At 39.1% G+C, this 19,943-nt stretch overlaps 1 protein-coding gene and 1 long non-coding RNA gene across 4 annotated transcripts; one reads left to right on the top strand and one right to left on the bottom strand.

Moving 5' to 3' along the window:
• Positions 1 to 106: 106 nt before the first annotated feature.
• LOC108609609 (uncharacterized) lies at positions 107 to 899 on the top strand. Of its 2 annotated transcripts, none has more exons than XR_016269552.1 (3): positions 107 to 126; positions 234 to 573; positions 635 to 899. It is a non-coding gene; the product is annotated as an uncharacterized LOC108609609 (long non-coding RNA). The 2 variants fall into 2 exon arrangements; XR_016269553.1 differs by having other exon boundaries at positions 112 to 126; positions 348 to 573.
• Positions 900 to 1,344: 445 nt separating this feature from the next.
• Positions 1,345 to 19,926, bottom strand: Wnt10 (Wnt oncogene analog 10). 2 transcript variants are annotated; one of them, XM_089466283.1, is made up of 7 exons: positions 19,500 to 19,926; positions 18,216 to 18,648; positions 11,038 to 11,185; positions 10,338 to 10,416; positions 5,017 to 5,399; positions 4,491 to 4,929; positions 1,345 to 2,177 (listed from the first exon to the last, which is right to left on the bottom strand). In XM_089466283.1, exons 2-7 carry the CDS (start codon positions 18,398 to 18,400, stop codon positions 1,990 to 1,992), a joined length of 1,422 nt encoding a protein of 473 aa, XP_089322409.1. In that variant the 5' UTR covers positions 18,401 to 18,648; positions 19,500 to 19,926; the 3' UTR covers positions 1,345 to 1,989. The 2 variants fall into 2 exon arrangements, with proteins under 2 accessions (XP_089322409.1, XP_017859559.1); XM_018004070.2 differs by having other exon boundaries at positions 18,216 to 19,926.
• Positions 19,927 to 19,943: the final 17 nt, after the last annotated feature.

Genomic DNA, 19,943 nt, shown 5'->3' with positions numbered 1-19,943 from the left:
TTCCAATTCCAATTCATAGAGCAGCCCCCTTTCAGTGCTTGCACCTTGGGCAACTATTTAGCCAGCTAATTGAATTAGTAGCTCAGTAGCCCGGGCAGCGCGACATTCACGTGCAGCTAAAGACAAGTAAGAGACTGCTCGACTAGGAGATACCCTGAACCCTCCAAGCTGATATGCTAATCATTCCGCACTTATTTTATGCACGCATACATACACATGCCTCCCATCTGAAGTCTCTATATATTTTCACTTCAGTCGTAATATGAATATTCGATTCATTGGTTGAAACCAATCAAAATGATCCCAATCTACTACTATTAAAATACTAATTGGGTGTTATTAACCAGATCATCAAGCGTATCGAACGTTTAGAAATGAATTTGGTATTACATTAAAGAGGCCAGAAGCATGATCGCCACCGTCAAGATTTTAATAGCACGTAGTATGCTACCACCGTGGAGTGTATATGTGATATTTGGCTTCGATTAGCTAAACGAACGAGTCGAAATGCGGAAAGTTTTTGTGATTCTTGTGGTAGTCAAACTGTGCCTAGTTTTAATATTGCATCCCAATGTGAGTACATCCATCATTCATCCTAAGTAACTATTCGATAATCAACAAGTCTTTTCTATAGAATGCTGCGCAACTTAAATTTACAAATGCGCGCTGTCGAGTTCACAACGCAAGCTGGGTCAAACTAAAACTTTGTCGACTGAAGGCATTAAGTCGTAACAGGACAGTATTTAATTTTAATGCTACCATGTTATATCCAGCGTATCAAATATCGATGGAAGCTCAGCTTCTGAAGAAAGCCAATGGCTATAAGCCCTGGCTTTATAATGCGTCCGCAGACATTTGCCGGTTCCTCAAAAAGCCGTTTAATCCAGTAATTATACTATTCGTAAAAGCTATACGGGACTACACAAACTTTAATCACACCTGCCCCTTTGATGTGAGTATGAGATTCAAATATACTGCATATTCATATTATAATACAAATTATTCATTTAAGGGTCCCTTAATTGCTAGCGGACTTCATATGCCGTATGAAAAGTTGGGAATTCCATTTCCAACTGGAGAATATCTTGTCAAACTAGATTGGTTCTATCACCATCGAAAACAATTGTCAACAGATTTTTATTTTTCGGTTGACGAAGGTATTCTGAATACAACGGGAAGTATTATCAAGGGGTAATACCAAATAAGCGATTTTGAAAAAACAAATAAAAATAAAAAACTGCAATTGAAGACGTTTTTTTTTTTATTATTATTATTATTTTTTTTTTATATTAAGTAAGGACAAATTAATTGATCAGATGATCCGTAGAGGATATAGACTAAGCAATAATCTCTAAGCGCTGTTACATTATACACAATGAATCTGAAATCTCCCGGTCTAATAGTATTCAAATTAGGCTGAAAAAACGAAATCAATTTATCGATTATTCTCGATCGTAAGTTATCGAAAATGCATGATAGACTCAGCTCGTCGCCCTGATCAACAATATATACACTTTTTGGGGTCTGTGATGATTTTTTTCTGCTTGTTACATACTTTTCATAAAACCATTATACCCTGATTTTCCATTTTATACCCAGAACGGGTATACGAATGTGCATAATATGGGGTGATTGAGATGGACAGTGAGAACGAGAGAGAGAGAGAGAGAGGGAGAGATATGTATTATTGGGTATTGAATAAAAGTCAGCTGATGGACAGTTTCTAATCGTGCATCTTATTATGTATTTGTATTTACAAATATTAGTGAATTGAATGGACAGCTAAAGCTAAACATAAAATATACACACACTCGCACAATGAATTCTTCAATAGTTGTCCTATTCAATCTGGAGTATTTTATATATGTATTTGTTAATTAAATGTATTTTAATACTGTTAGCATTTTCAATTTCATTGTTTCATTTATTTTAGCTGCTGCTGTTGGCTAATTGCATTGAAGAAAAGTCTTTTATCAGTTGCCATGGCCTTTAATTGCACACACTTATCCACTCCTCCACATGGCACTCGTCGCACTCGACGCTGCAGCACCATTGGAATTTACAGCGGCAGCGTTCGGCGCGTCGTTCCTTCACTTGACTGTGGCCACGCCCACAACAGAGGGAGGCGCAGCTGTCGCTGGTCGTGCTGTTGCGATTGCATTTGCGACCAATTGTACCTGAAATATTAAAGACTGTGCTTAGAAATTTCCCAAATGACTCGCAGTAAATAATCTACAAATAAATTCGTCTACTTTATAGATATATTAATGAAATTTCAGTTATAAGTTATAAGTTTTTTTTTCAAAGGATTTTATAATAATCTCACTTATTTTTTTGTTCAATAATTAATTAATAAAACTGTTAGATTTGTATTTCGCATCGAGTTAAGGCCTTTAAATCTAAATTTTAAAATCAACTCTTTAGAGACTTCTAGAGAACATCTCAGCTCTTGATCTATTCGACAGCTAAATCGCCTCAGTCTATCTGATCATGTCAATTTGCAATATGCTAATCGCATGAAGCAAAGGACTCGATTAATCACTGCCTAGTTTGGGCTTTATTCACAGTGTTAAACTGTCGTTCGTGCTCGAGTGTAACTGTTGAAATGGCGGCAATTAAAAGGCGATAAATAAACAATTAGCTGCAACAGCTAAGCAAAGTATCATAATTGTTAGATGTTAATTGCCAACGTTAATTGCCATCATTTGGCCAGACACGGCACATGAATCAAGCGCCTGTTGAATGCGCCGCGATGAGCATGGCGGACTACGGACTGAACGGTACGAATCAACGTCGATAGCCAAGCTCCACAGCCCCACAGCTCCTCGCGGCTCCACTGCCCGCCTCATCCCGCCAGTCCACCGCTCCGCAACGATTAATTATAAATTTGCGTCGTAATTAACACTTTAAACTGGCCCGCAGTCGCCGTCGCTTTTGATAATTTGCAAATGTGTCAACGGCAGCAACAGAAACAACAACAACAACAGCAACAACGGCCGCAACCACAAAATGGCTAACGAAAATTGCAAGTGGCAGTTAGTCATACCCATTGAAGGTAGTTCAATGGGGTATACTACTAGCTGTATTAACTGTTTCCTCTTTTAGAGGACTTTGAATTCGTATACATAAATCTCAGTTATCAGGCAGAAAGAAAAAGTATTCCCACTTTTATAATATGATAGAGACTTTATAGCTTATAGACATAAGGATCAAATATAAATATGATCAGACTAATGTTATGATGTATTCTTTATATATAATAGTAATATCTAAATATTTAATTAATTATTTAGACTACCATTTATTGTCTTTAAAAAATCAAGAATTAAATTCATTTAATTAGATTAGCCAAAACCTAAACTAAAAACCTTTTACAAAGTCTGCTGCATTTCTTGTTGGGTCCAACCCACAGTCTATAGCAGTTACTTAGGTCATCTTATCGCCTCGACCAGAGTATCTGCTAGTCATGCAAATTTGCCTGGCTTTTGTTATTGTTGTCGCTGCCGCTTGTTGGCTGGGAGTACGTGCCGAGCGCATGCGCAGCTCTCGACTTTGTCGTGGCGCATTTTGAGTTATGTGGCATGTTTGGTAGCTCCGTTAATAAATGGCTATTTTTTTTTATATTTTTGTGCAGTTGCTGTTGTTGTTACGCGGCTGCTGTTAATTTGCATTTGTGATTTATTTATTAGAGGCAAATCAAATTTATCGCCAAAGCAATGTCAATAAATCATTTTTAATTAGTACCCTGTTGTCCGAGTGTGACCGAATTTTTGACATTTTTCTCTTATTTATTATTTTTTTTTTTTTTTTTTTAGAAATCTGTTTATAATGGTATTTACTCTTATCAATTTATTTATCGAATTTATTAAATGAATTAAAAAAATGGAGTAATGATATGACTGAGAAATTCTGTAGACTATTATTAAAAGAGAAAAGATGTGATTGTTTGTTTGTATTAAATAGACTCTAAAACTATTGGAACTTTTTAAAAACCTATTTTATCATTATAATTTCACATTATTTCTGATGAACGTATAAAAAAAAAAAAAAAAAAAAAAAAAAAAAAAAAAAAAAAACAAACGTTGATGTATATCATTAAAAAAAATGAAGCATAGAATTTAGATAATTCAATAAGTTTTCGTTTATATTTCTTGAGTTTTTCAAAATCCTGAAACATTCTGAAAATTTGTTACAGGAATTCTTTAGTTAGGCTCTTTAAATATGCATTTTTAAAAACATTTTAAATTACAAATTAAAATTAAAAAATCAAAAATTGTAAAGTAATTTACAAAAATTAAAAAATTATAAAAAGAATTCAAATAAAATGTAATTTCTGTTATATAAAATACAAATTAATAAATAATACAAAATTCATAAAAATAAACCTATCCATATCCATAAGTCCCCCATACGAAGATAGCTCGGAACGCTAGTAATATATATGTATATGAATAGCTCCAACAACTTCAAGTTTCTATCCCAGTACTCACCCTGAATATCTGCGCTCAGATCCCGCTCACAGAAGTTCGGCGAGCGCTGATAGTAGAAGAGCGACGTCTCCAGCTTGCGGGCCATGCGCGCCGCGTTCTTATCAGCTTTGGTCTGGCGCGGGCTCTGCTCGGCGTCCAGATCGCTTTGGCTGCCGCTGCCCGTCCGCGTGGCAGACGCATCGGAGCCACTCAGATCCGTGGAGCTGCCAGCGCTGTTGCCGCCGCCATTGGATTTCTTGTTGCGCGAACGCTTCAGTACAACGATGGGCTCCCCATTGCCCAGATTGGACTGATCGACCAGAATGGCCTTGCGGAACTGATGCTTCAGTACTTTGCCCACAATATGAAAATCGGGCGCCGATTTCCAGCACGTCTTCAGCTGACAACTGCCGGACATGCCATGGCACTTGCAGCGAAATTCCATGTTATTCGATACGGCCTGAAAAGAAAGTTGCGGAATTATTTGGAATTTTCGATTTAATTTTTTTAAATATTGAGAAAGTTTTCAGTTGCGCCTCTCGCTTACCATTCGGCCCGCATGATTGTTGTGCAGATTGATTTTGGATTGTATGTCGCCGGCCTTTTCGCGACAGTCGAGAAACAGCTTGGAGTACTCCACACCGAAGTCCATGTTGTGGGAGCAGCCGCCCCATTTCCAGCGACTCGCGATCTTGGAGCGCTCATAGGTCTTCTCCTCCTCGGGCGTTAGGATCTGGTTTGTTTCCAGATATTGCAGAAATTGCTTCTTCTCCTTGTCGAGGGACTGGCGCAGATTCTTGTTGAGCGTCTTGCGATTGATGGTCGGATCACAGCCGCAGGACATCAGACGTCCTTGGCTGCAGGCGCGCGCCACACTATGAGCAACGCCAGCCGCCGAAATGGCAAAGGCAAATGCGCTCTCCCGATAGCCTGCGAAGCAGATGAAACGTTCAGCTTGTGCTGGGCAATTCGAATTGAAGAATGAGTCGAGAGTGGACTGGGTGCCACTGGGGAGTCACGGCAAACTATCGCCAACTAAGTTATGCGGCGTTATTTTTAACACTGAATGCCCAAGCAGTTGTTGTCGCTGTCTTTGCGATCGCCAAGGGAATTGTGCGGCATTTGGCTTTGACATGGGCCGGACAAGCGTTCGGGCACTGCCGCCGCCAAGCCCCAAATGCCGCCACCCAAAGCCATGGGCGATTCAACTGATGCCGGCGATCGATCCGCACAAGTTTTAATGATGCAAAATTGTGGGCACAGCAAAGGCCAGCCCCACAGTCACAGAGCACACCCACCCAGTCGGCTAGTTGACGGCTTATGCAACGGCTGTCAAACGGCTGTCAAAACTGACGTTAATCATGACCGACATGCACCGGCCGTCATTGAGCGGACCAAAGTTGGCAACATTTGTCAATCGATTGACATGCAAATTGTCAGCGCCACTTTGCATAAGACAGGCAAAAGCCCCAAGAGCAAATCCAATGCGCCGGCGACAGTACATATGTCAATGTGACAGGCGTGCATCAAGAAGATGCTAACTGCTAACTGGTAGCTGGCCGGGCAGGGGCCAAAAGCTGTCAAACAATCAGTCAGAGATGGTCAAGCTGTCCGATGGCAACGAAAGTCAAGAGTCCGTCACTCAGGATGCGCACGAATGCAAATGTCAATGTTGTGACAAGTTGTCGTTGTTCTACAGCCAATGCAATCGAACGGATGATCGAACGATCGACAGTGATCCAGCGATCCAGCGATCCAGCGATTCAGCGAGCCAGCCAATGTCAATGGTGTAATGCAAAAGTGTAGCGCGCATTTGATTGACGATTAAGACGCCATCAATCAATGCATCAATGCGCACAGTAGCCACAGCAGCCTAGCAGCTCTCGCACTCTCTACCCCTCTTGCCCGTCGATTGCATTTTTCGCGATCTGTGATCTGTGTGATCGGTGATCGTTGATCGTTGATCGTTTGGCTCGGTCGATTGGCTCTTGATTTATGCACGCTTTGTTTCTCCCCCCAGGCCATTTGCAAATCCAAATCACATCATTGCCAGCGAGTTACATTTGACAATGCCTTGGGGCCAGTGACGTGCTTCTTACTGCGCATAAATTGGCAACCGATCGAGCCAGGCGACCAGCCGATCTCCACCTCCCTTTCTCCCTCCCTCTCGCCACTGTCCCCAACAACAGCGACCTGTCCCTGTACCTGTCCCTGCTCCTTGCCCCCTCGCTCTGCCTCTGCCTCTGCCTCTGTCTCTGTCTCTTATGTTGCAATCCCAAGTAATTGTTTGCGACATACGTCGCTCGCTTGTTGTCACATGCATTTGGCTGAACCGAGACCAAGATAAAGGTCGATCGTCGTCGACGATCGTACGTAATCCTTTTACTACTTTTGTACATGCCTGCTGCCGCTATAGTCCCAGCCCAGCCCCACTGCCCAGTTCCCAAGTCCAGCCTCACTTGATTGACAATAATGCATGGCGAAGTAGCAGCAGCAGCAGCAGCAGCAGCAGCAGCAGCAGCGATCTGCGATCTGCGACGACGATCAACGGGCGACCAGTTCCATAAGTTATAGTAGATGTATGCAAAATAGTTGACCTGTCCGTGCGCCGTTCGATTGTCAGTCATTGTGCCTCTCCGACTTGATTTGTTTCGTTTCACTTGGCCGATCGTCGTCGTCGTCGTCGATCCCTCGCTGTTTTGGGGCTGCTCAGGTTGCTCGCTCGCTTGCTTGGCTGCCTGGCTGGCTGTGTGGCTGGCTGGCTGGCTGGACTGTGGCTGCTCTGCCCTTATAAGTCTCCCAGTCGCAATCGTTGCACGCGTTGCTGTTGCCTGTCAATATTGACTCTCGTTATGTGCAGTTCAGTTCGGTGTTTCCTTCCTTATTTAATGGACACACGAACGGGCGGCTTGACAAACAGACAGCCAGACGAGCGGACAGACAGACGGCCAGATCGGCAGACATGTCACTGACATAAGCTTGGGTTTACCATATTCGTACGCTGCGCGCCCCGTTGAAGGCTAGTCGAGAGTTACTTGGAAGTGCTGCTCTGGCTTCTCCAACTGCTGCTGCTGCTGCTGCCGCCGCTGCTGCTGCTGCTGCTGCTGCTGGTGTGGCATGCATTTGGAGATTTATGGTTCGGCATTGTTATATTGGGCAGTGTTGTTAACTTTAACCCGACTCATTTTGGTATTTGGCCCGATCAAGTTTGCGTGCACTTGATGCCAGTCCCAAGATTATGGCTAAATGCAAATTATATGTAGATATGCTGTAATGACATTGTTCTGGCTTTGTCGGAATTACTAAATCCACAATTGCCACAATACCAGCTAAAGGCAAACCTAAACCCAGTAAATTGATTCTACACAGAACTGAACATTCTAGCCTATGTATTTTTCTTTATCGGTAATCTCTGATATGGATTTTAATAGAATTTTTTTGTTTTAAGATTATTCATTTGAGAATTGAATTGAGTTGAATTGAATTGCTTACGCTTGAATATATCTATTAGAGCAAAGCTTTTCAGATAGCTTATAGGTTGCCTTGCGTCAGTTTTCAGATCTGCTTCAGTGAACTTATCTAGGAATTATGTTATGTTTCTTTTTTGTAAGTTAACATGATTATTTTATAATATTATTTTGTAATATTATTAAAATATATATAGTTATTCTGTATAAAGAGGAAATTGTCTAAAAATAGATTTAACAGAAGAGCTGCTAAATACCTGCAGATCTATAATTGTTTCAAGGTCTTTAAGTGTGGCCTATCTCTCAAACTCTTAAAGTAATTTTCCTACATAAATTTATTTTTATTTTACGCATTCATTTATATTAGCTATATATTTTTATATATATTTCAAATATTTTTCTAATAATGCTGCATTTATTTTTATTGAATTTTTACTAAATGCTTTTTTCAATAATATGTCTATCACTTTGTAACAGAACTTTTTTAGAATAAGCTGGATGTTATGGTATTCCAAGCTACTCTTCTATATCAACATTTCTACAGCCATAAGCAATTCTAATAATATTCTATACTCAGTCCTTATACAGACTAATTGATCGCCCATAATTTGCTGCGATTGGCGTCTGCTTAGCTCAGCCTTGGCCATTACCGAAATTCACATGCAGATCGAGAGCTGAGCCAGCTCAGCCCCATCCAGATTCACGTCCACGTTCGGTGGCTCGCTGGCTCGCTGGCTCGTTCGTTTGTCTCTGCTGAAATGTCTGGCTGTCGCTGGGCTGTACGTTGTCAGTGGCCGCGGCAGCATCCGTCAACAGAGATAACAATTTTTTAAATTGAAATTGAATGAAGTGGTTTGCTTACAATATAATTTATACGATGAATGCAAATAAATTACGCCGGACTCGAGTCAACTCGAGTCGTCTCCACTCGACTTGGCCGCGAGCCTTTCCCTTTTACTCGACAGTCTCCCAGGCCACTCTTGTTATTGCTTGTCTCTTACTTTTGTTGTTTTTTTTTTTTTTTTTTTTTTAGTGTGTTTTTTGCATTTGTTTATTTATTTCTTTTTCGCTGTGGCTGCATTGAAATTTGTGAGAAATCTTTGCAGCATTGCTACTGGAAGTATATCGTTTGCATCTGCATTGCATGCCGCCATTTTGGCCACTGACCATTCGCCCCATTGTCTTGGACTCGGCCTGTGCTTACAGCAATTGTATGACGCATAATTTAGCTAATGAAGCGCTTGGGAACGCAGTTAAAGCATTCCTTCAAGGCAAGCAAGAGGATTTTCCAAGTAACTAGCCTGATTGCCACCCTGGGTCATTAGTTAGAGTTTGTCGGTCTAAAGAGACTTGCTAAAGATCTGTGAAACTGTAAATCAAGGTAAATTTCATTAATTATATGGTACAATTATTATTTATTTCAGGGCATTTTCGGTTGGCAAGTGAACCTGAGAAGCTATCGCTGTGAGTCATAACAGTAGTCGTCGCTGATACAGTTGCAGCTTTGAGATCGGCGCTTGTGATCATACGGTTACCGCTATTTGCTACTTGGCTAACAAAAGCGGCTAAGAAAGCGGCGACACTTTGTAGATGGCCAGTTAAATATCATCATGATCAACATGATCATAAGGCACACGCCGTGGCCGTCCGAGTGTGTGTGTGTGTGTACGTGTGTGTGAAATATAATGCCTGGCCGACAGATTAAGATATCAAAGTCAAAGTTCGCACTGCCGCTGCTGGGATGCACTAGGCTGTGACAAAAGGTGCGCCAGAACAGGCCTCGGGCAACACTCTTACTAGCTGCAGAACTTAGAAACATGATCTAGCTTCGCTGCGGCTGACCAACTGGGCCCGAGGCATTAGACAGCCAGAGAGCCAGCCTCGGCTCCAGCTCCAGCTACAGCGCCAGCTTCGCCTGCTGTGGTTTTGTGCCATGGCGTGTCTAATAATGCGATGGCTAATAGCATCGGACACTGGACCAGGGCCTATTGCTGGGCACTTTTAATTAGACTCCATTCACATAATGAAATCAAAAGGGGTATATTGAATGAAGCAGTCGGAATGAATCATTGTGAAGCAGTTAAATGACATAGAGCTAAAGAATAACACACAAGAAGTATCTGCAGTTGAGCATACCCGATTGCAGCACTCTTGCTGCAGCCTAGCGGTTTGCGTGTGGGCCGTTGCTCTATGCATAACCGCAAACCCGTTGACAGTTTGTCGTTTTCGTTGTCGTTTGCTGCTCGTAAAGCGATTTTGTTTGCGTGAAAGCTGAGCCACACTTACGGCGCATTTTAGTGTCAGCTTAATGGCTTTCGGTGGGACCGGGCCACTGGCTACTTGGCCAGCTGGGCAACTGGGCCCAGCTCCAACTCCAACTCCGACTCACCTCACCACTTACCTTTCTTCAGCAGATTGGAGGCGTGCGGATTGCGGCTCTTTGTGCTCAGTGACGAGCAGTTCCAGCGATGCCACTGAAACTGCAACCACATGAAATGATTAGCTAATTATTGCCAAACAACAGAGAATTGAAAATTAAAACAGAGGAACAGAAACAGAATACAACTGAAACTTTTTTAAAGAGTGAAATATAAATATATAATAATATTAGCAGAAATATTTTTATTTTTTTATTTGGCCTTAAGAGAAAAGGAAGATTAACAAGTTATAACTGATTAAATATATGTATATTTTTTAATTATTAAAAAAAAAAAAAAAACACACACACGCACAAAAATTAATAGTAGATAATAAAAGGCAAATATAACTCTTTATATTTTGAGTTTATTTTTAATTGATAAATATTTAGCTCATTAAAAATCTAAAAATATTATGTACATACATAATATGTATAAATTCATCTATCCAAATCCATCTATACCAAATAAACAGTGAATTTACAGGAATTAAAAAAAAAAAAATAATAATAATAATAATAATAATAATAATAATATATATTTATTGCTTTTAATTTATAAATATTTATTTAACTAAAAATATTAAAATGTCGTGAATATATATAAGAGATAAATAAGACTAACAATTTTTATTTATTAAAAAAAAACTCGATTATATAAATTTTAATTATTAGAGGCAACTACCTGTATCTGGCATTCGCGTATGGCCATGTCCAGGCCCTCCAGAGCAGCGGCAGTCACATCACTCGCCTTGTAGCAGAGCTCCACCTGATCTTTGGTTAGGCCAGGCACCGAGCGGCAAGTGGCGCGTCCATCGGGCAATCCATACAACCTGTAAGTGCAAGAGTCAAGACAGTTTAGCTCTATTCCTAATACACACACTTATGCATATATCAATCATGTCAGTCATATGTGAGCTCACGCTCGCCTTCATCTGCTCAGTTGCCGTGTTGGTCTAGCTGTAATTTGATTATGGCAACCGCAACCGGCAATTAAATCGCAATCGCAATAACCAACCCCAAAAAATGCGAAAGCCCCAACCCAAACGCAAGCCCCAAACTCAATTTCGTAGCCAACACAAATCACAGCCCGAGCTCACACAGACCGCAGCCGAAAGTCGTCATTAACCTTGAGCGCCAAAAAACCGCAGACAAAAAAGGAAAAAAAGAAAAACAAAAATGAATCAAAATAAACGAAATTTAAGTGAATAAAATATAAAAATGCTTGGCAACAAATTTAATTTAATTTCATTTTATTTGTTTATGTGAAATTTAATTTGGCTTTGTGGCAGATTTAATCAACGAGCGCGCAAAGGCAAAGGCAAAGCTCTCGGCTCTCAGCTGGCAGCGCGAATAGATGGACTGACGGACAGTAGCTAAATTAAATTCCAGAGTTGTCATAAATCTTCAGTCAAGACTTTGGTCTATGACTCACGCAACAGAAGCCTGGCCAAGAACCAACTGGCCGAGGCTCGCATTGAACTCATTTAAAGCGCGCCATGGCACTCAAGGTCAGGCGGAGAGGTGTTCTGATCTTGCGCCACAGATACTGACACAGATACAAAGACAGAGGCTGAGACGCAGACCGCGACAGAGGCACACAGACATAGATACAGACACAGATACATAGATAGAAAGACTGAATGCGAGTGCCAGTTGACGTTGAACAACTTCATCGAAAGATCCATCGGCATCGCCATCGCATCGCGTTGATCTGCGACACGCAGAGCGCAGTTGCTGTTGCTGTTGCTATTGCTATAGGCATACCAGGCGTATACGTGATGCGCTCAACGATGGCGTCTTGAATGTAGACTCTTGCGCACGCCACTCAGCTCAACTGCAGGGGGTGGGGTGGGGCGGAGCGGCTGTGGATTAATTGTAGCACGTACCGCATGTAAAAAATACTCAAATGTTGAAACGTGCCATTTTCACACACGTAGCCCAGCGCATCGCTGCAAGCGATCTGAGGATCTGCCATCATTTGGTATGCCATTCACGCAGCTGAGCACAGCAGAGCCTGTGCTCCACTTGCTTCCCGCTTAATGCATTTGACGTTGTCAGCTCTGCAGCTGCAAATGCAGATGGAGAGCGCGCTCTTGCAACACAGCTTAGCCATGTTAATGAGGTGCAAGCCTTGCGTGGGCACATATGAATAAAATACCATCACTTAATCCTCTGCTCTTTGTATTATTATTATTATTAGTTTTGCTGTAAACTATTTTTGTCTAGAGTACATGAAGAACTCGTTACGATATGCAAAATTGACTACAGAAAATATTTAATAATAAAATTTATATAAAATATAAATTAAGTAATCATTTTATATATTACTTATGATTTATTTACATTATTATTATAATTTAGTAATATTTATTTCATAGAATTAATCTAGTACTATTTGCTATAGCAGAAAAGATTTTAAAATTATGTATTATGCATATGCATTATGTTCTTGATTATGTTGTTTTTTTTTTTTTTTTTTTTTTTTTATGTTAGAATAATAGCTCACATATTATGTAGCTAAACGCATTTTGTTAGAAATATTCTTAAAGAGTTCCGCTAAACCCTAAACTGATATAGCAATTAGATACGGTAATTGACACTGCAATCTTAGCTACTCTCACATACTATCTCACATCAATGAGATATTATCTTTTAATAACACATCTTTTCCACAGAAAACATTGCTTTTTGTTTTTATATCTATATTTTCTGTCACTATTGTGTCATCATTCCAGATTATCCAAGCTATAAAAATAACGTTCTTGTTTATGTTATTTAATATTCTTATATATTTCTGCTCGGCGTATTAAAACTCTCCTCTATTCTTATCATCATTAAGACAGTTATAAGAGGTACATTTTAAATCTATACGTCTGACTAATTTCCAAGTATTTCCCAGTTGTGGCAGCTTTCACTTTTGGCTAGCGAATAAAAATAAAACTTTTGTGCATTTCTGGCCTAAACGTTACAAAAAATGTGATAAAATTCGTTTAATTACAGAGGGAGCTATCGTTGAGCTATGGAAATGAAATGCCTCGGCTGACTGACAGTGGAGCACCGGCACCCTGTATTTGAATAGTCGCCCGAGATCAAAAGCATTCCTAGCTGTTGCCGTGGCTCCGGCAGCCAGGCTGCCAGGCTGCCAGGCTGCCTGGAATGTCTCGTCTCGACCGGGGCAAAGTTATCTGCCTTGACTTGAGTCTGGCTGCCAATATATGTATATATGTGTGTGTGTGTGAGTGTATCTGTGTGTGGGAAACAATGTTTATGCCTAACTGGCTTAGATAGCTAGCTGATTTGATATAGTTTGTGGAGGGGCATAAGGCAGCGAAAAATCCTTGATTTATGCACGGGCTACCGTTTGACAGACGTTGCGGCCGAAACGCTCGGCCCGGCTTGGCTCAAGACGGTTGGCGGCGCCTATTAAAGCCTTGCCACACATTTCAATCTTTTTATGGCATTTCAATAGAACTCCGGAGTCCGGAGCCTCAGCTCGTGAGCGTGAGAAACTTAAATTATGAAAATGAAATACAAATTTGTGTCCAGCGGTCGAGTATATCCATACATATGCATATACATATACATATATACACCATTTATTGGCAGACTTTTAGTTTGCTTCACTTTATTTGTTGGTTATCGTGGCAACACTTTACACGCCTGATAAGCAACATCATCGTCCTTAAACTCAAATTAACCAACCTGGCAACATTTTAAGCCACGGCTAACAGATCGATAAATTTTATAAGCGAATCAATTGCGCTGCTATCGCATCGCGTGAAATACGCGCTAAGCCAGACAGACAGCCCCATCGGATCGCCCCATCGGATGGGATCGGATTGGATTGGATTGGATCGCAGATCTGCTGCCCAGGCTGCACGCTGCTGCATGAGTCAGCGTCGGTTCCTTGACTTTGTTGCCTTATCAGTTTTATTGAATTCACTGGCAAACTCAGCAATGGCAATGCCAACAACAACAACAACAGCTCGATGACGACGACTAAAAGCCATACGCTTTATAAAGCTGTTAACAAAATGTGCATCAGTTTAAATTCTTTATCTGAAAGACGTCTGGCAGATGGCTCTGTGTGATGCCCTGCATTGCATATCTGGGAACCAATTAAAATGCATTTTGCCAAGAAACTTTATTATACCCTGCAGCCATTGAGAAATTCCTGTAGCAGGGGCATTTTGATTTTATATCAATTTATGGAACGGAGAGAGAGAGAGAGAGAGGCAGAGTTGATTTAACTATGTAATGGCTGCATGAAATATAATATTTGATTATTGATTTTTATTTTTAGATTTTCTTACTATTTCTGGGATTCATGAAAGAGAATAAAACTACTAAATTTGGTATGCAGTTTTGGATATATAAATAAAATTTATTAAGTGTATGACATGATATTTGTAAATAACTTTTCTGTTAACATAAAATGTAAAGGAATTATGTATGTTTTCAATCTTGAATAAAGAGTCTTGGAGAGTATTTTTATAAATATTTCAAACGGCAAAAAATTATAATAACACTTGATAAACTAGTTAAAGCATATCAGTACTGAGTATCTCTACATCAGCTAGGATTTCTTTTTGCAGATCTCTAAATTGCAGTATTGTATGCGTGATAGAGAAACTTTAACGAAGAGTGTTTGGTAAAAGAAGAACTAATATTTATATAATAAGAAGTCAAAGTAAAGATTATGTTGAAAAGCGTTATGTAATATATGTAAGTAATGTGTCTAATTAGTAAAAATAGAATTTAAGCTGCAACAATTTACCTACAATTTATAAATATTTATTCCTTTTACTTTTTCGTTCTATTTTCAGTTTAATATCTCATTTATTTCTCTATTATTCGTTATTTTTTTCGGTCTCGTTCACTCTCCTGTTTTCTATCGTTCTCTTAATCTTTCTCTCTCTCTCTCTCTCTCTCTCAGTTTCTTTCCAATTCCATTTAAAATTGCTCCTGGCCTGTTTAAGTCCATATGACATTTACTACACTTTAGGTGTGTCCTTTATGTATGTATATGTTAGCTTCCACAATGATACACATATATCAGCTGCGCTGCATCTACTTTTATCTAACGTATCGCAGCTGTAAATGAGCCGTAAATTTCAGCAAAGAATCGAAATGTTTGCTGGGGGCAACTTTCTCGCAGATCGGCAAGTGTCGAACCGAAGATCGTTTGACTGCCAATCGAGGCGAGACGTTATCGCGCGCTGCCCAGCGATAAGAAAATGCCACAAATTTAACAAGCAATTAAATGAGCTGCATATCGTGCACATAAGACTTCAGACCTGAGGCTGCCAAAGTAGCAGCGACTCATAAATAAATCCAGCTCAAGTTGGTGCGTTGCGCATACGCCATGTGGTGCAGCGGAGAACACTTCACCCTACCTATGTGTGTGTGTGTGTGTGTGTGTGCTTGGTGCATCCAATTAGGATTCGGTTGCTGCACATTATACACTGCACTTGCTTAACTACGTTTGGGGGCGCACTGTCATCATTGGGGGCGTGGTCGTGCGTGGGCGTGTGTGTGCTTCATTTGCATTTCAAACGAAAATTGCAGCAATTCTGGCTGCAAATGCAGTTGCACTTGCCACTTGCCAGTGGGTGTGAGTGTGTGTGTGTATGCCTCATTATGCGCTGCAATTATGACGTTGCAACTACGAGGAAGACGAACGAATTGCAGGCTACTCTTCAGGCTGCATTGCTGCAGTCTCGAGATGACTGCAACTGCTCGTTGTCGTCGTCGTTGTTGTTGTTGTTGTTGCCGTGTTGTCAACAAGCAAAAAAGTATGTTGACAACCCCATGCAACAATAACAACAACAACAACAACCACAGCAACAACAGGGAGAGCAACGAGATTAACAAGCTTCAACTACTAGGCGAGGCAACCAGTCAGTCAGCCAGTCAGCCAGTCAGCCGCACCTGGAACCTGGACAGACATTGCATCTCGTTCGCCTGATTGCGCACAGCAGAGACTGGCACACACACACACACATAAGCATACGCGTCGGAGTCGGAGACCGATTGACAGCGCTTGGCGCATTATAAGGCCCTGAGTGCCACGGACCACCCTGCAATTGAAATCAACTCAATTGTGTAGGTTGGCTGCAGTTGCAACGAGGACGAGGCACACACACACACACACATTCTGAGCCAACAAACCCAGCAGCCAGAGCAACTGCAACTGCAACTGCAACAGCAACAGCAACTGGAAGCAACTGGGCAATTGCCATTCGGCTGTGTGTTCTCTGGGTGGATACCATGTCCAGTCCAGTCCAGCGGCCATGAACCATTCAAAATGGCGTTGACTCTTTGGCTAAGAATTTGTTGCTGTTTGGTTTGTTTGAGCCAGCTAAATAGCTAAATGGCTGCAATGAGCTGACTTAGCAAGATGCTCAAGAATTTCAATAATGAGGAATTTCCAACTTATACAGATGAAATAATTGTGTATAAAATAATTGAAATTATTTAAATTAATTACAGAACCATTATTTAAAAATATATATAGAGAAATAAAAATATATATAAAGAAATTGAATAACTTTTCTTTGACTGTAATTCACGATGTATTATAGAATACTAAAATTATAATAGTACCGCATAAAGCATGATTAAAATACGTTAAAAATTTATATTAAAATGTATTGAAATTGTATAACTGTATTATTCTATTTATAGAGCTGACTATCATTATTTCTTAATAAATACAATTCATTTCATCAATTATATGTACATATAAGAGCTTCATAGACTATTTTTTTGGCGCGACCCATAATGTACTTTTTAGTTTATATAAATTCTAGCCAACCAATATTAACCCGAAAATATCGCATGACTCGACTGGTTTTAATTAGTTAAGCTTGTTGTCTAGTACTATAATATTAAATAGTCTTTTATATGGTTTAATTATATATGGTTTAATTTATTTATTCTGAAATTTGGATCATGAAACTGAGCTGCTCAATATAGATATCTGACATTAAGTTCCTGAAGCTTGGCTGCTGACTACAAATAAATATAAATAAACAATAATATATTTTTATGGGACTAGAGTGAACACGTTTTAATTGTGCATTAGCTCTATTTCAAAGACCAAAATATACATTTAATATATTCGTATATATACCCAATACTAAAAGTCTATGTATGATTGTAAGAAGTATATTTACAATCACAATGTAAAACATTTAATTAAAATATTATCTCATTAAATTAGTTTGCAACTAGCTCGGATGAAAGATCATCAATCAGAAAACTAACAAATGTTTCTCTATTTGCCGATTGTTTGTCGTTCCCCAAAAGTTCCCTCAATTCAATGAGCTGAGTTCAACTTTAAATTCGCATAATTGTTCCAGCCTGAACAACTGCAGGCAATTAAGCAGGTAGCTCGGCTGGCCGGCCTTATGGCTAGATCAATATTAATTATGCCAACACCTATGGCTGACAGTTTTCGGGAGGGGACGGCGGGTCGAACGGACGTGTAAGACTCGCATTGATTAATCTGTTGACTCAGCAACATAAAGTGCTGCTGTTGATGTTATTGCTGTTTTTGCTGCTGATGTTGTTGTTGTTGTTTTTGTGGTTGTCGCTTAATTAATTAACTTGCCACCGACAACGACAACAGCAACAGCAACAACAACTACTACAAAAGGCCGCGCTTGTGTAATGCTTGGGTTAATTTGTTGACAGGCCATTTACACATTTGAGTTTTGCTTTACATACGCGCCACAGTGTTGATGGATGCGGCCGGACAGCCACTTACATAGATGCGAATGGAGAATGGGGCTGGTTGTGTGCATCCGCAAGATACTCGCTGTTAACACTGTGTATCCACAAGATACTCGCACTTACCACCGTGTGCAGCAGGCCAAGATAATCACAACAATTAAATGCAAATGGCAATGGCGCGACGGCGACTGTGCGGCAGTCAAGTTGTTGCTGTTGGTGTTGCTGCTGTTGCTGCTGTTCCTGTTGGCAGTTGCTGTTGTTGCTCGCCACGCAGTCATTGCTCGCTTTTGATTTGCATAAATTTTCATACAATTGTAGCCCAAATTTGACTAGCAGCACATTTTGATTGTATTCATTGTTGTTGCACACACGAGTTAGTTGATTAGTTGCTGCTGTTGCTGTTGTTGCTGCTGTTGCTGTTGTTGTTGAGCTGGTTTGCCGAGGCCATGCAACAGCAAACATTTTGAAGTGCACATTGAAGCTGCACAGCAACACTTCTTACTACGCACATCACATATTCGTCGCATATTTCATATGATTTGTTTTTCCTTTCAGCCTATTTAAGTGAGAATTTGTATTATATTACTATTTGCATATTTAAAGATTTCACAAAGCTTGCACGATTTTTATATAATTTATATTCAATATCAGTTTATTATTATTATTTATTATTATTTATTTGTTTATTATTATTTGTAAATACGTTTTATTAATATAAAAAATTTTATGTCAATTTAATATTTTGATATTTATAGATTTTTTTTAGTTGTAAAATAATTTTCAACAATTAACTATTTTTGATATACCTCTTAGCTAGTTCTTTACCATTTATTGCCTTTTTACATATTGGAATTTCGTTTATAATTTTGGTATTTTTTTTTTAAATTTTAAATTTTAACATTTGTTTACTACGAATTTATATATATTTTCTATTTGCTTACAGATTATTATTTTAAGTTTATATATTATATTTAAACATATATATTTTTTTAAATATATATTTTATATTTTGTTTGCCTATTTAATTCCTCTCTTAAGTATAGTTAATTTAATTTGTAATTTTAAGAATTTTATTTGTATAGTTTTTTCATAATGAAATTAAATAAATAATAAGAATTTTTATGAATTTATTCACATATTTCATTTGATTTAAAAATTTTTTTTTCTATTCTAACCACGTAAATGTTTTTTCCTTCATTTAATTAAGCTTCAATTTTTCACATTTTTGTTGATTTTTTGAGCGGGGTTTGCCCACTCGTTGCCATTCTCTTATGACCGGTCTCTCGGCGCGTTTATCGAATTGCCGATCGTGAGCAAAGCGTCAATAAACATTGACCGTTCAGCTCAGAGCTCTTCGACTACTGGCTAGCTGAGCAACTTCTTTTGCTTGTAATATTTGTTTGTTACCTTCTTTTATTTTGTTGTTTTTATTTTATTTACAATCGCTTTTAGCTTGGACTTTTCTGATTGGTCTGCAACTTTTTTTTTTTTTTTTTTTTTTTTTTTTTTTTTTTTTACGCGAAGTTTACTTCTGGGTGGCTTTTATCTCTCAGCTGTGAGAATTAGGTTCGATTCGTTTCACTTTTTGTTGGCGCTTTTTATTATCTTCAATTTTTTTTTTTTTTTTTTACTTTTATTTTATGTTTTTTTTTATTTTATTTTATTTTATTTATTTTTTTTTATTTGTGTCTGGAACTTACTTTGTTTATAAACCGTAATAGTATGTCTTAATTCATATGTATATCTGTACAGCAATACACAATTTATATATATATATATATATATATATTTTTTTTTTTAGAGTCTGTAAATTGTATATTTTATAAAACATATAATTAAGTATTCATTGTA

The sequence above is a fragment of the Drosophila arizonae genome, chromosome 3 (genome assembly GCF_054131065.1).
Source record: "Drosophila arizonae isolate 15081-1271.41 chromosome 3, UAZ_ARI_1.0, whole genome shotgun sequence".
NCBI lineage: Eukaryota > Metazoa > Arthropoda > Insecta > Diptera > Drosophilidae > Drosophila > Drosophila arizonae.
The sequence above is the reverse complement of the archived record's forward strand: the minus strand, read 5'-3'. Positions and strand labels throughout refer to the sequence as shown.